Source organism: Oncorhynchus mykiss, chromosome 24, assembly GCF_013265735.2.
Source record: "Oncorhynchus mykiss isolate Arlee chromosome 24, USDA_OmykA_1.1, whole genome shotgun sequence".
Classification (NCBI taxonomy): Eukaryota; Metazoa; Chordata; class Actinopteri; order Salmoniformes; family Salmonidae; genus Oncorhynchus; species Oncorhynchus mykiss.
The window spans coordinates 33,026,733-33,043,481 of NC_048588.1; the positions used below are offsets into that span (position 1 = coordinate 33,026,733).

The window sequence follows — 16,749 nt, forward strand, 5'->3', positions numbered from 1 at the left end:
TGGATCTAAATCAATAGTTGTTTAGTGGTCTGAAAATGTCAGAAACATTAACTTGCTTGACCATGCTGTAGGTCATGTAACTGTTACTGGACATGCTTCACCGGACAGAGGTTGCTATAAGGTTTTGTGATGAAACAAAGGTGTGGTTGAATTTATTATGCCAATGTGTCTTCTTATTGTCTAGGCCTTTAGGCCTATATATCACCGTGTCAAGACATCTTATCTAACAGGTTATAGCGCAAACAACGCAATTATCACAACACATACTGTAGGTTGTAATATGGCTTTGGGGAGCCTTCCCCAGTGATTTTACCCACACACCACTACTGCATGTGCCTTATTCAGTATTCAGTGAAAGTAAAGTCTGTTATTTCCATTCCATTTTGTGGTGTGACCTTGGAGGTTTTGTCTGTGGGGATCTTTCCAGTAAAACTTCACTATCGTTGTCACATGACGTAGGATGGGTGTGTCAGAGCTGTCGCCTGTCATCTGTGCTGTCGTGTTTAAATAAAGATAGAGAGAGAACGGACGCACACTGCTTACCTGGTGGGACTCTGTCTCTGTGTGAACTAAAACAGAGAGGGACAGAGTCTCTACAGACACACGTCTCAGACACACACACACACACACACAGTTCTCTGTGGAGTTGTCTGTGTTGCTGGGCTGAGAGGTAGTGATTCGGGAGCGGCCTTGTGGCTGTGTTGAGTTAGAGGTGATCTGGGAAGACTCTGCCTCAAATGGAACTGTCACTCAAACTATGGCCGGGGGACGGCTTTCTCTCCAAACTCTCATAGTCTCACGTCACAATTAGATGTTCATCCCTGTCTCTCAAATGACAAATTTCAAAAGTGTTTAAGGTTAACTTTAGGCATTAATTACGAATTCTTAAGGTTAAAAATTCATTCTGAAGGGTTAAGGTGTGGGAAACTAAAACATGAAAAATAACTTTCTATTGCTGATACCAACATGCAACCTTTTAAACCAGAGGCAGAAGCCATCCCCATTCGAAACCATTCATCTCCCAACGTACTCAGACATCGATGGACATTGAATACTGACAATTGTGATCTCCCACCCTTTAATTTACAGATAGCCAGGGGAAAGCTCCAACACTCAGATATAATTTACAAATAAAGCATGCGTGTTTAGTGAGTTCTCCAGATCAGAGGCAGTAGGGATGTTCTCTTGATAAGTGCATGAATTAGATCATTTCCTGTCCTGCTAAGCATTCTAAATGTAACGAGAACTTTTGCCTAATTTCTTTCTCTCAGAGGAGATGAAGTATTCAGAACTCCAATAAAAACTCAAACACACGCCTCTTTTGTTTACTCTCGTGTCTCTGGTAGGATATATGGTGTGTGTGTGTCTGGTAGGATATATGGTGTGTGTGTGTCTGGTAGGATATATGGTGTGTGTGTGTCTGGTAGGATATATGGTGTGTGTGTCTCTGGTAGGATATATGGTGTGTGTGTGTGTGTGTCTCTGGTAGGATATATGGTGTGTGTGTCTCTGGTAGGATATATGGTGTGTGTGTGTGTGTGTCTCTGGTAGGATATATGGTGTGTGTGGCTGTGGGTTTGTGTGTGTGTGTGTCTCTCTGATAGGATATAAGGAGTGTGTGTGTTTGTGTGTGTGTTGGAGAACAAAAGGAAAACTTCAGAGCGTCTCATCTCAAAGCCTGACCTTTCCACTCCGCCGTTACCCAGCATTCCCTCTGCTCCGACGTGATGCTCATGCAGAGTGCTGCTGCTCTCCACACACACACACTGGCATTTCAGAGGTCCAGTGTCCTCTAGCACCAGTCCTGACTAATCAGACTAAGTTTTTCAGGTGTGATTCAGCAGAGATTACTACTTGACCAGAGGAAGCCTGTTATTATAGGTTACTTAAACTCCCCTTTATGATACTATTTCATTATCTGTGTGTGCGTGTGGACTGCCGATCCAGTGACAGAAGGGAAGGGAGTGAGAAAAAGAAAGCGAGAGACTGACACACTGACAGCAACAACACCTGGAACCTGTCAAACCAACCGATATCACCTTAGCCATAGCTAGCTAGCTGCTCTCTCTCTCTCTCTCTCGACAGAGGAACAGCGTAGCCTCATGTTAATGTAATCCAGTGTCTCATCTATGTTAATGTGAGGACGGCAGCAGATGGACTGAGCTGAGAGGTTAATGCAGATACTGTCTGTCCTCCAGCCATATCTATTGACTGACACACACACACACACACACACACGGAGGCTGGTGAGGGGAGGACGGCTCATACTAATGTCTTGGAACAGCGCGATGGAATGGCATCAAACACCTGGAAACCATGGAAACCATGTGTTTGATGTAGCCGTCCTCCTCAATTAAGGTGCCACCAAACTCCTGTGACACACACACACACACGTCTGTCCTACCAGCAGACACCTTATTCTGTACATCGCCTGTCCTTGACTCCAGTGTATTCATGTGTGTGTTCTGACCTTGAAGAGTGAGCGGCAGACGTAGTCGTACACCATGCTCTTCAGACTGGCCTCCAGGGCTGCTATCCTGGCCTCCGTAGTCTCTGCTTCCTGGGGACGGGTGATAGATGGATGACAGCTGTCAGTTACATTGTAAAACAAACGAGTCACATGGCAATGTGATATATTTACCCTTCACAGCACTGTGATTTATTTACCCTTCACAGCACTGTGATTTATTTACCCTTCACAGCACTGTGATTTATTTACCCTTCACAGCACTGTGATTTATTTACCCTTCACAGCACTGTGATTTATTTACCCTTCACAGCACTGTGATTTATTTACCCTTCACAGCACTGCGATGTATTTACCCTTCACAGCACTGTGATTTATTTACCCTTCACAGCACTGTGATTTATTTACCCTTCACAGCACTGTGATTTATTTACCCTTCACAGCACTGTGATTTATTTACCCTTCACAGCACTGTGATATATTTACCCTTCACAGCACTGTGATTTATTTACCCTTCACAGCACTGTGATTTATTTACCCTTCACAGCACTGTGATTTATTTACCCTTCATGGCACTGTGATATATTTACCCTTCACAGCACTGTGATTTATTTACCCTTCACAGCACTGTGATTTATTTACCCTTCACAGCAGTGTGATTTATTTACCCTTCACAGCAGTGCGATTTATTTACCCTTCACAGCACTGTGATTTATTGATGTGTTGAGGATGGGCCAATAGTGATAGTTATGTGCTAAAAACATGGAAGATAGTTAGCAGAACTCTCCCCCCCTCCACTCCCCCTCCTCTCCAGTCTCACCCTATCCCCCCTCCTCTCCCCCTCCTCTCCAGTCTCACCCTATCCCCCCTCCTCTCCAGTCTCACCCTATCCCCCCTCCACTCCCCCTCCTCTCCAGTCTCACCCTATCCCCCCTCCACTCCCCCTCCTCTCCAGTCTCACCCTATCCCCCCTCCTCTCCCCCTCCTCTCCAGTCTCACCCTATCCCCCCTCCACTCCCCCTCCTCTCCAGTCTCACCCTATCCCCCCTCCACTCCCCCTCCTCTCAAGTCTCACCCTATCCCCCCTCCACTCCCCCTCCTCTCCAGTCTCACCCTATCCCCCCTCCACTCCCCCTCCTCTCCAGTCTCACCCTATCCCCCCTCCACTCCCCATCCTCTACAGTCTCACCCTATCCCCCCTCCACTCCCCCTCCTCTCCAGTCTCACCCTATCCCCCCTCCACTCCCCCTCCTCTCCAGTCTCACCATTCCCCCTCCTCTCCAGTCTCACCCTATCCCCCCTCCTCTCCAGTCTCACCATTCTCCCTCCTCTCCAGTCTCACCCTATCCCCCCTCCTCTCCAGTCTCACCATTCCCCCTCCTCTCCAGTCTCACCCTATCCCCCCTCCACTCCCCCTCCTCTCCAGTCTCATCCTATCCCCCCTCCACTCCCCCTCCTCTCCAGTCTCATCCTATCCCCCCTCCACTCCCCCTCCTCTCCAGTCTCACCCTATCCCCCCCTCCACTCCCCCTCCTCTCCAGTCTCACCCTATCCCCCCTCCACTCCCCCTCCTCTCCAGTCTCACCATTCCCCCTCCTCTCCAGTCTCACCCTATCCCCCCTCCTCTCCAGTCTCACCATTCTCCCTCCTCTCCAGTCTCACCCTATCCCCCCTCCTCTCCAGTCTCACCATTCCCCCTCCACTCCAGTCTCACCCTATCCCCCCTCCACTCCCCCTCCTCTCCAATCTCACCCTATCCCCCCTCCACTCCCCCTCCTCTCCAGTCTCACCCTATCCCCCCTCCACTCCCCCTCCTCTCCAGTCTCACCATTCCCCCTCCTCTCCAGTGTCTCCATTCCCCCTCCTCTCCAGTCTCTCCATTCCCCCTCCTCTCCAGTCTCACCATTCCCCCTCCTCTCCAGTCTCACCCTATCCCCCTCCATTCCCCCTCCTCTCCAGTCTCACCATTCCCCCTCCTCTCCAGTCTCACCCTATCCCCCCTCCTCTCCAGTCTCACCCTATCCCCCCTCCTCTCCAGTCTCACCATTCTCCCTCCTCTCCAGTCTCACCCTATCCCCCCTCCTCTCCAGTCTCACCATTCCCCCTCCTCTCCAGTCTCACCCTATCCCCCCTCCACTCCCCCTCCTCTCCAGTCTCACCATTCCCCCTCCTCTCCAGTCTCACCCTATCCCCATTCCTCTCCAGTCTCAACCATTCTCCCTCCTCTCCAGTCTCACCCTATCCCCCCTCCTCTCCAGTCTCACCATTCCCCCTCCTCTCCAGTCTCACCCTATCCCCCTCCACTCCCCCTCCTCTCCAATCTCACCCTATCCCCCCTCCACTCCCCCTCCTCTCCAGTCTCACCCTATCCCCCCTCCACTCCCCTCCTCTCCAGTCTCACCATTCCCCCTCCTCTCCAGTGTCTCCATTCCCCCTCCTCTCCAGTCTCTCCATTCCCCCTCCTCTCCAGTCTCACCATTCCCCCTCCTCTCCAGTCTCACCCTATCCCCCCTCCTCTCCAGTCTCACCATTCTCCCTCCTCTCCAGTCTCACCCTATCCCCCCTCCTCTCCAGTCTCACCATTCCCCCTCCTCTCCAGTCTCACCCTATCCCCCCTCCACTCCCCCTCCTCTCCAATCTCACCCTATCCCCCCTCCACTCCCCCTCCTCTCCAGTCTCACCCTATCCCCCCTCCACTCCCCCTCCTCTCCAGTCTCACCATTCCCCCTCCTCTCCAGTGTCTCCATTCCCCCTCCTCTCCAGTCTCTCCATTCCCCCTCCTCTCCAGTCTCACCATTCCCCCTCCTCTCCAGTCTCACCCTATCCCCCTCCATTCCCCCTCCTCTCCAGTTTCACCATTCCCCCTCCTCTCCAGTCTCACCCTATCCCCCCTCCACTCCCCCTCCTCTCCAGTCTCACCCTATCCCCCCTCCACTCCCCCTCCTCTCCAGTCTCACCCTATCCCCCCTCCACTCCCCCTCCTCTCCAGTCTCACCATTCCCCCTCCATTCCCCCTCCTCTCCAGTCTCACCATTCCCCCTCCTCTCCAGTCTCACCCTATCCCCCTCCATTCCCCCTCCTCTCCAGTCTCACCCTAACCCCCTCCATTCCCCCTCCTCTCCAGTCTCTCCACTCCATTCTCCATTCTATTCCTCCTCCTATAGTCCCTCTCTCTTCCCTGTGTGTATAAAACACACCCATTACACGGTCTCCCCCTCTCTCTCATTCAGAGCACATCTCAATGGGAACACGACCGTCTGAAGGCCCCATCAACTGCAGTGCACGGACAGAACTAATTCTCCTCAATTACACACACACACACACACACACACACACACACACACACACACACACACACACGTTTGAAGTTCTCCTTGAAGTGGCAGCTGGGTTGGGGGTCGCCAGTAAAGCTGTCAGAGAGGGTGTGGAATGGAGTCATCATAGGGAAGGGTGCAGGGTTAGAGCCTGCTCTGTCCAATTTCCACACACGCACACGCACACACACACAAACAAACCATGTCATGTCCAATTACACTAAAGTCCCAAGGTATAGGGATCAGAGAAATAAATAAAGTGGAGAGAATCAAGCCAGGCCTCTCTCCCTTACTGCCTTCATCTCTATTCTCTATGACCTCAGTATCTCTCCCTTACTGCCGTCATCTCTATTCTCTATGACCTCAGTATCTCTCCTCATCTCTATTCTCTATGACCTCAGTATCTCTCCTCATCTCTCCCCCTTACTGCCTCATCTCATCTCTGAAACCATCTACCGATCATAGATCATACATAGCTCACAGTACACACAAACAAACACACACACACACACACACACACACACACACACAAGCCGAGAGAAATGTTCAGCGACACACTCAACTCAGGCTGTTGTACAGTGTGTGAACTCTCGTTGGGGTGAGACTAAGCGCTAATTCCCCAAATCCCATGGGTTCTCTTTGTAAACGGTGCCATCCAGGAATTTCGCCAAGCAGCAGCTGGTCACCGAAGCAACAGCCAGCCAAACTCTCTGTGTGTTTATTTCAGAAAATGGAAAGGTTGAGGTGGGCTGAGAAGATAAATATCTAGCAAATGGGGAAAAAGTGTGTCTGTGTGTGTGAGGGGCCAGTACCTCCTGATCCCATTATCCCAACATGACTACACCCAGTCCCTCTTGATCCCATTATCCCACCATGACTACATCCCTCCAGATCCCATATCATACCATGACTACACCCAGTACCTCCGGATCCCATTATCATACCATGACTACACCCAGTACCTCCTGATCCCATTATCATACCATGACTACACCCAGTCCCTCTTGATCCCATTATCCCACCATGACTACATCCCTCCAGATCCCATATCATACCATGACTACACCCAGTACCTCCGGATCCCATTATCATACCATGACTACACCCAGTACCTCCTGATCCCATTATCATACCATGACTACACCCAGTACCTCCGGATCCCATTATCATACCATGACTACACCCAGTACCTCCGGATCCCATTATCGTACCATGACTACACCCAGTACCTCCTGATCCCATTATCATACCACGACTGCATACCTCCAGATCCCATTATCCCACCATGACTACACACCTCCTGATCCCATTATCCCACCATGACTACACCCCTCCTGATCCCATTATCCCACCATGACTACACCCAGTCCCTCCTGATCCTATTATCATACCATGACTACACCCAGTACCTCCGGATCCCATTATCATACCATGACTACACCCAGTACCTCCTGATCCCATTATCCCACCATGACTACACCCCTCCTGATCCCAATATCATACCATGACTACACCCAGTACCTCCTGATCCCATTATCATACCATGACTACACCTAGTACCTCCTGATCCCAATATCATACCATGACTACACCCAGTCTGTCCTGATCCCAATTATCATACCATGACTACACCCAGTCTGTCCTGATCCCATTATCATACCATGACTACACCCAGTACCTCCGGATCCCATTATCATACCATGACTATACCTAGTACCTCCTGATGGGAGGAGAGAGGAGTCTGATGGGAGGTGAGAGAGGTCTGATGGGAGGAGAGAGAGATCTGATGGAAGGTGAGAGAGGTCTGATGGGAGGAGAGAGAGGTCTGATGGGAGGAGAGAGAGGTCTGATGGGAGGAGAGAGAGGTCTGATGGGAGGAGAGAGAGGTCTGATGGGAGGAGAGAGGTCTGATGGGAGGAGAGAGAGGTCTTATGGGAGGAGAGAGGAGTTTGATGGGAGATGAGAGAGGTCTGATGGGAGGAGAGAGGAGTCTGATGGGAGGAGAGAGGAGTCTGATGGGAGGAGAGGGGTCTGATGGGAGGAGAGAGAGGTCTGATGTGAGGAGAGAGGTCTGATGGGAGGAAAGGAGAGGGGTCTGATGGGAGGAAAGGAGAGGGGTCTGATGGGAGGAAAGGAGAGGGGTCTGATGGGAGGAAAGGAGAGGGGTCTGATGGGAGGAAAGGAGAGGGGTCTGATGGGAGGAAAGGAGAGGGGTCTGATGGGAGGAAAGGAGAGGGGTCTGATGGAAGGAAAGGAGAGGTGTCTGATGGAAGGAGAGGTGTCTGATGGGAGGAAAGGAGAGGTGTCTGATGGGAGGAAAGGAGAGGGGTCTAATGGGAGGAAAGGGGTCTGATGGGAGGAGAGGGGTCTGATGGGATGAAAGGAGAGGGGTCTGATGGGAGGAAAGGAGAGGGGTCTGATGGGAGGAAAGGAGAGGGGTCTGATGGGAGGAAAGGAGAGGGGTCTGACGGGAGGAAAGGAGAGGTGTCTAATAGGAGGAAAGGGGTCTGATGGGAGGAGAGGGGTCTGATGGGAGGAGAGGAGAGGGGTCTGATGGGAGGAAAGGGGTCTGATGGGAGGAAAGGAGAGGGGTCTGATGGGATGAGAGGGGTCTGATGGGAGGAGAGGGGTATGATGGGAGGAAAGAGGTCTGATGGGAGGACAGGAGAGGTGTCTGATGGGAGGACAGGAAAGGTGTCTGATGGGAGGACAGGAAAGGTGTCTGATGGGAGGAAAGGAGAGGTGTCTGGTGGGAGGAAAGGAGAGGTGTCTGATGGGAGGAAAGGGGTCTGATGGGAGGACAGGAGAGGTGTCTGATGGGAGGAAAGGAGAGGTGTCTGATGGGAGGAAAGGAGAGGGGTCTGATGGGAGGAAAGGAGAGGTGTCTAATGGGAGGAAGGGGTCTGATGGGAGGAGAGGGGTCTGATGGGAGGAGAGGAGAGGGGTCTGATGGGAGGAAAGGGGTCTGATGGGAGGAAAGGAGAGGGGTCTGATGGGATGAGAGGGGTCTGATGGGAGGAAAGAGGTCTGATGGGAGGACAGGAGAGGTGTCTGATGGGAGGACAGGAGAGGTGTCTGATGGGAGGAAAGGAGAGGTGTCTGGTGGGAGGAAAGGAGAGGTGTCTGATGGGAGGAAAGGGGTCTGACGGGAGGACAGGAGAGGTGTCTGACGGGAGGAAAGGAGAGGTGTCTGACGGGAGGAAAGGAGAGGTGTCTGACGGGAGGAAAGGAGAGGTGTCTGACGGGAGGAAAGGAGAGGTGTCTGACGGGAGGAAAGGAGAGGTGTCTGACGGGAGGAAAGGAGAGGTGTCTGACGGGAGGAAAGGAGAGGTGTCTGACGGGAGGAAAGGAGAGGTGTCTGACGGGAGGAAAGGAGAGGTGTCTGACGGGAGGAAAGGAGAGGTGTCTGACGGGAGGAAAGGAGAGGTGTCTGACGGGAGGAAAGGAGAGGTGTCTGACGGGAGGAAAGGAGAGGTGTCTGACGGGAGGAAAGGAGAGGGGTCTGACGGGAGGAAAGGAGAGGGGTCTGATGGGAGGAAAGGAGAGGGGTCTGATGGAAGAAAGGAGAGGGGTCTGATGGGAGGAAAGGAGAGAGGTCTGATGGGAGGAAAGGAGAGAGGTCTGATGGGAGGAGAGAGAGGTCTGATGGGAGGAGAGAGAGGTCTGATGGGAGGAGAGGGGTCTGATGTGAGGAGAGGGGTCTGATGGGAGATGAGAGAGGTCTGATGGGAGGAGAGGAGTCTGATGGGAGAGAGAGAGGTCTGATGCGAGGAGAGAGAGGTCTGATGGGAGGAGAGAGAGGTCTGATGGGAGGAGAGGGGTCTGATGGAGGAGAGGGGTCTGATGGGAGGAGAGAGGAGTCTGATGGGAGGAGAGAGGAGTCTGATGGGAGGAGAGGGGTCTGATGGGAGGAGAGAGAGGTCTGATGTGAGGAGAGGGGTCTGATGGGAGGAGAGAGGTCTGATGGGAGGAAAGGAGAGGAGTCTGATGGGAGGAAAGGGGTCTGATGGGAGGAAAGGAGAGGGGTCTGACGGGAGGAAAGGAGAGGGGTCTGATGGGAGGAAAGGAGAGGGGTCTGATGGGAGGAGAGCGATCTGATGGGAGGAGAGAGATCTGATGGGAGGTGAGGGGAGTCTGATGGGAGGTGAGGGGAGTCTGATGGGAGGTGAGGGGAGTCTGATGGGAGGTGAGGGGAGTCTGATGGGAGGTGAGAGAGGTCTGATGGGAGGAAAGGAGAGGGGTCTGATGGGAGGAGAGAGATCTGATGGGAGGAGATAGATCTGATGGGAGGTGAGGGGAGTCTGATGGAGGTGAGGGGAGTCTGATGGGAGGTGAGGGGAGTCTGATGGGAGGTGAGAGAGGTCTGATGGGAGGAGAGAGAGGTCTGATGGGAGGAAAGGGGTCTGATGGGAGGAGAGAGAGGTCTGATGGGAGGTAGGGTCTGATGGGAGGTGAGGTGTCTGATGGGAGGAGAGAGAGGTCTGATCGGAGGTGAGGTGTCTGATGGGAGGTGAGGTGTCTGATGGGAGTAGAGAGGTCTGATGGGAGGACAGGGGTCTGATGGGAGGAGAGGGGTCTGATGGGAGGAGAGAGAGGTCTGATGGGAGGAGAGAGAGGTCTGATGGGAGGAAAGGGGTCTGATGGGAGGAGAGAGAGGTCTGATGGGAGGAGAGAGAGGTCTGATGGGAGGTAGGGTCTGATGGGAGGTGAGGTGTCTGATGGGAGGAAAGGAGAGGTGTCTGATGGGAGGAAAGGAGAGGTGTCTGATGGGAGGAAAGGAGAGGTGTCTGATGGGAGGAAAGGAGAGGTGTCTGATGGGAGGAAAGGAGAGGGGTCTAATGGGAGGAGATGGGTCTGATGGGAGGAAAGGAGAGGGGTCTGATGGGAGGAAAGGAGAGGGGTCTGATGGGAGGAAAGGAGAGGGGTCTGATGGGAGGAAAGGAGAGGGGTCTGATGGGAGGAAAGGAGAGGGGTCTGATGGGAGGAAAGGAGAGGGGTCTGATGGGAGGAAAGGAGAGGGGTCTGATGGGAGGAAAGGAGAGGGGTCTGATGGGAGGAAAGGAGAGGGGTCTGATGGGAGGAAAGGAGAGGGGTCTGATGGGAGGAAAGGAGAGGGGTCTGATGGGAGAAAAGGAGAGGGGTCTGATGGGAGGAAAGGAGAGGGGTCTGATGGGAGGAAAGGAGAGGGGTCTGATGGGAGGAAAGGAGAGGGGTCTGATGGGAGGAAAGGAGAGGGGTCTGATGGGAGGAAAGGAGAGGGGTCTGATGGTAGGAAAGGAGAGGGGTCTGATGGTAGGAAAGGAGAGAGAGGTCTGATGGTAGGAAAGGAGAGGGGTCTGATGGGAGGAAAGGAGAGGGGTCTGATGGGAGGAAAGGAGAGGGGTCTGATGGGAGGAAAGGAGAGGGGTCTGATGGGAGGAAAGGAGAGGGGTCTGATGGGAGGAGAGGGGTCTGATGGGAGGAAAGGAGAGGGGTCTGATGGGAGGAAAGGAGAGGGGTCTGATGGTAGGAAAGGAGAGGGGTCTGATGGTAGGAAAGGAGAGGGGTCTGATGGTAGGAAAGGAGAGGGGTCTGATGGTAGGAAAGGAGAGGGGTCTGATGGGAGGAAAGGAGAGGGGTCTGATGGGAGGAAAGGAGAGGGGTCTGATGGGAGGAAAGGAGAAGGGTCTGATGGGAGGAAAGGAGAGGGGTCTGATGGTAGGAAAGGAGAGGGGTCTGATGGTAGGAAAGGAGAGGGGTCTGATGGTAGGAAAGGAGAGGGGTCTGATGGGAGGAAAGGAGAGGGGTCTGATGGGAGGAAAGGAGAGGGGTCTGATGGGAGGTCTGATGGGAGGAGATATAGGGAGCTCAGAGGGGCTGGAGAAGGTTAGGAGAGAATGTCAACACAGCTGAACCCTTCCTCTCTGTCTGGCTGGGGACACTGTAAATACAGGATTAACGTCCCTCTGTGTGTGTGTGTGTGTGTGTGTTAGTGTGTCAGTTACCTTCTTGCTCTGCAGTGCTCTCTGAAACAGACGTAGGAAGGAGGCCAGGCTGAAACGGTACATGTTGTTGATCCTAGAGAGGTCTGTTATGACAAAATACATCTTACTGGCACTTTCAGCTAACGGCAGGTATGCATCACGCTCCTGGGGAGAGAGAGGGAGAGACAGAGGGAAGGGAAGGGAGAGGAGAAAGACCAAGAGGGAGGAGGGAGGAAAGAGGAGGAAGAGGGAGACGAGAAGAGGAAGAGGTAAGGGAGAAGAGGAAGAGGAGAAGAGGAAGAAACGGGAGGAGAGAGACCATCAGAACTGGTATCACACTGCCCCCTAGAGGAATAATTATATTTTCCTCATGCACAAACAGAGGTTCAGGTACAGACACACACACAGACTTGAGCACACCTCAACTCCATCCCATCTTGACAAAGGCCAAAAGAAACCCACAATTAAAACCAACATTGCTGTTAATAATACACTTCTCTGTAATTGGCTGTAAAGTATCATGTGGGACTCAATGTCCTCATGGTTAATTGAGTTGATAGAGACACTGCTCAATGAGCACACACACAGACAGACAGCCAGCCGGCCGGCCAGCCAGCCAGCCAGCCAGCCAGCCAGCCAGCCAGCCAGCCAGCCAGGGTGACAGCCAGACAGACAGACAATGACCTTGGTCTAAATGCTTATGATTAAATAAATAAAGAAATCTTTCCCCAACACACAGAGTAACACACACAGAGTAACACACAGCGTAACACAGAGTAACACACAGCGTAACACAGAGTAACACACAGCGTAACACAGAGTAACACACAGCGTAACACAGAGTAACACACAGCGTAACACAGAGTAACACAAACGGCAACACACAGCAACACACAGTATCCATTTAGCTTAACCATTCAGTCTTATTCTCCTCTTCAATCACTCTCTCCCTTCCTCCGACTCTCCATCTCTCTCCCTCTCATGCACCCTGTCTTCCTCAATCAATCTCTCACACTCAATCTTTCTCCAATCACTCTCTCTCTCACCCCAGAGCATCTCTGTCTCATCTCTCTTTCACCCCCCTCTCTCTCGGAGTGTTCCATCTGTTCTGACAGACTCCAGACTCTGCTATTCTCCTGTGATTGGTTGATGTATTCTCCTCTGTCATTCACACACAGCAGTTTGGGGTTTTGTGTACAAACCCTATGGGAGGTTGATGAGGAGGTTTACAGCTCAGTGTGTGAGAGGAAGCGGAGTGTGTGTGTGTGTGTGTGTGTGTGTGCGCACATGTACCTGGTCCAGGGAGGCCTGGAGTCTGTGTGACTCCCTCAGTGAGTCCTGTATGAGGGCGCTGCTAGACTTGGTCTGGTTCAGAGAATCGATCAGCTCCTTATTCTCCAGGATATTCCCCTGAGCTGTAGCCAAAGTCTAGAGACAGGAGAGAGAAAGAAGAGAGAGAGAAAGAGAGAGAGAAAGAGAGAGAGAAAGAGAGAAGAGGAGGAGAAAGATACAGAGGAAGGACAGTAGAAGTTAGAGAGATTGTGTGATGTACAGCAGAAGTTGGAGAGATTGTGTGATGTACAGCAGAAGTTAGAGAGATTGTGTGATGTACAGTAGAAGTTAGAGAGATTGTGTGATGTACAGCAGAAGTTAGAGAGATTGTGTGATGTACAGCAGAAGTTAGAGAGATTGTGTGATGTACAGTAGAAGTTAGAGATTGTGTGATGTACAGTAGAAGTTAGAGATTGTGTGATGTACAGCAGAAGTTAGAGAGATTGTGTGATGTACAGTAGAAGTTAGAGAGATTGTGTGATGTACAGCAGAAGTTAGAGAGATTGTGTGATGTACAGTAGAAGTTAGAGAGATTGTGTGATGTACAGCAGAAGTTAGAGAGATTGTGTGATGTACAGCAGAAGTTAGAGAGATTGTGTGATGTACAGCAGAAGTTAGAGAGATTGTGTGATGTACAGTAGAAGTTAGAGATTGTGTGTTGTACAGTAGAAGTTAGAGAGATTGTGTGATGTACAGTAGAAGTTAGAGAGATTGTGTGATGTACAGTAGAAGTTAGGGAGAGATTGTGTGATGTTCAGTAGAAGTTAGGGATATTGTGTGATGTTCAGTAGAAGTTAGGGAGAGATTATGTGATGTACAGTAGAAGTTAGGGAGAGATTGTGTGATGTTCAGTAGAAGTTAGAGAGAGATTGTGTGATGTACAGCAGAAGTTAGAGAGAGATTGCGTGATGTACAGCAGAAGTTAGAGAGATTGTGTGATGTACAGTAGAAGTTAGGGAGATTGTGTGATGTACAGCAGAAGTTAGGGAGAGATTGTGTGATGTTCAGTAGAAGTTAGGGAGAGATTGTGTGATGTTCAGCAGAAGTTAGAGAGAGATTGTGTGATGTACAGCAGAAGTTAGAGATTGTGTGATGTACAGTAGAAGTTAGAGAGATTGTGTGATGTACAGTAGAAGTTAGAGAGATTGTGTGATGTACAGTAGAAGTTAGGGAGAGATTGTGTGATGTTCAGCAGAAGTTAGGGAGAGATTGTGTGATGTTCAGCAGAAGTTAGGGAGAGATTGTGTGATGTTCAGTAGAAGTTAGGGAGAGATTGTGTGATGTTCAGCAGAAGTTAGAGAGAGATTGTGTGATGTACAGCAGAAGTTAGAGAGAGATTGTGTGATGTACAGCAGAAGTTAGAGAGATTGTGTGATGTACAGTAGAAGTTAGAGAGATTGTGTGATGTACAGTAGAAGTTAGAGAGATTGTGTGATGTACAGTAGAAGTTAGAGAGATTGTGTGACGTACAGTAGAAGTTAGAGAGATTGTGTGACGTACAGTAGAAGTTAGAGATTGTGTGATGTACAGTAGAAGTTAGAAAGATTGTGTGATGTACAGTAGAAGTTAGAGATTGTGTGATGTACAGTAGAAGTTAGAGAGATTGTGTGATGTTCAACAGAAGTTAGAGAGATTGTGTGATGTACAGTAGAAGTTAGAGAGATTGTGTGATGTACAGTAGAAGTTAGAGAGATTGTGTGATGTACAGTAGAAGTTAGAGAGAGATTGTGTGATGTTCAACAGAAGTTAGAGAGATTGTGTGATGTACAGTAGAAGTTAGAAAGATTGTGTGATGTACAGTAGAAGTTAGAAAGATTGTGTGATGTACAGTAGAAGTTAGAGATTGTGTGATGTACAGTAGAAGTTAGAGAGATTGTGTGATGTTCAACAGAAGTTAGAGAGATTGTGTGATGTACAGTAGAAGTTAGAGAGATTGTGTGACGTACAGTAGAAGTTAGAGATTGTGTGATGTACAGTAGAAGTTAGAGAGATTGTGTGATGTTCAGTAGAAGTTAGAGAGATTGTGTGATGTACAGTAGAAGTTAGAGAGATTGTGTGACGTACAGTAGAAGTTAGAGAGATTGTGTGATGTACAGTAGAAGTTAGAGAGATTGTGTGATGTACAGTAGAAGTTAGAGAGATTGTGTGATGTACAGCAGAAAGTGACATTGAGTTGTGTTCTAACTGAAAGGACTGAGAAGTGGACATTTTGTGCATAATGAGGAAGTGGTATGAAGTTCAAACGGCAGTGAAACATGTCAGAATATCTAATCAGATATATTATAGCTGCACTGAACACAAATATAAACTCAACATGTAAAGTGTTGGTTACGTTTCATGAGATGAAGTAAAAATATCCCACACATTGTCCACAAAAACCTTATTTCACACAAATTTTGTGCACAAATTAGTTTACCTCCCTGTTAGTGAGAATTTCTCCTTCGCCGAGATATTCCATCCACCTGACAGGTGGCATATCAAGAAGCTGACTAAACAGCATGATCATTACACAGGTTTTGGCACACAACACAATGCTACAGATGTCTCAAGTTTTGAGGGAGTATGCAATCGGCATGCTGACTGCAGGAATGTCCACCGGAGCGGTTGCCAGAGAATTTAATGTTCATTTTTTCTACCATAAGTCACCTTCAACGTGGTAACACGTGGTCTGCGGTTGTGTGTGTGTGTGGTCACACCAGATACTGACTGGGTTTCTGATCCACAACCCTACGTTTTTGTAAGTTATTTGTGACCAACAGAATCACAGCTATACTCCCAGTCATGTGAAATCCATAGATCAGGGACTAATTCGTTTATTTGATGTCAGTAAACTCTTTGAAATTGTTTTTTGTTGCGTTTATATTTGTGTTCAGTATACTTCCACAAGGTATTCCTCTCTACAGTGACTAAGTGTGTGTGGATTGCATGAAGACTCTTCTAGCGTGAGTGACTGTGTGTGTGTGTGTGTGTGTGTGTGTGTGTGTGTGTATATATATGTATATGTATACGTATATATATACACACACACACACACACACACACACATATGTGTGTGTGTGTGTACCTCCAACAGAGACTCTTCCAGCGTGAGTGTCTGTGTGTATAAAAATACACTGCTCAACAAAAAATAAAGGGAACACTAAAATAACACATCCTAGATCTGAATGAATGAAATATTCTTATTAAATACTTTTTTCTTTACATAGTTGAATGTGCTGACAACAAAATCACACAAAAATGATCAATGGAAATCAAATGTATCAACCCATGGAGGTCTGGATTTGGAGCCACACTCAAAATTAAAGTGGAAAACCACACTACAGGCTGATCCAATTTTGATGTAATGTCCTTAAAACAAGTCAAAATGAGGCTCAGTAGTGTGTGTGGCCTCCACGTGCCTGTATGACCTCGCTACAACGCCTGGGCATGCTCCTGATGAGGTGGAGGATGGTCTCCTGAAGGATCTCCTACCAGACCTGGACTAAAGCATCCGCCAACTCCTGGACAGTCTGTGGTGCAACGTGGCGTTGGTGGATGGAGCGAGACATGATGTCCCAGATGTGCTCAATAGGATTCAGGTATGGGGAACGGGCGGGCCAGTCCATAGCATCAATGCCTTCCTCTTGCAGGAACTGCTGACACACTCCAGCCACATGAGGTCTAGCATTGTCTT

At 49.9% G+C, this 16,749-nt stretch overlaps 1 protein-coding gene across 4 annotated transcripts in view; it reads right to left on the reverse strand.

Moving 5' to 3' along the window:
- LOC110503411 (cytoplasmic dynein 2 heavy chain 1) overlaps nucleotides 1–16,749 on the reverse strand; it is a 225,706-nt gene that overhangs the window by 100,155 nt on the left and 108,802 nt on the right. For all 4 annotated transcript variants that reach the window (XM_036961600.1, XM_036961598.1, XM_036961599.1 and 1 more), the window contains 3 exons: nucleotides 13,038–13,172; nucleotides 11,766–11,909; nucleotides 2,471–2,560 (listed from right to left, as the gene is read on the reverse strand). In XM_036961600.1, the coding sequence (XP_036817495.1) occupies nucleotides 2,471–2,560; nucleotides 11,766–11,909; nucleotides 13,038–13,172 (369 nt within the window). The remainder of the gene's footprint in view (nucleotides 1–2,470; nucleotides 2,561–11,765; nucleotides 11,910–13,037; nucleotides 13,173–16,749) is intronic.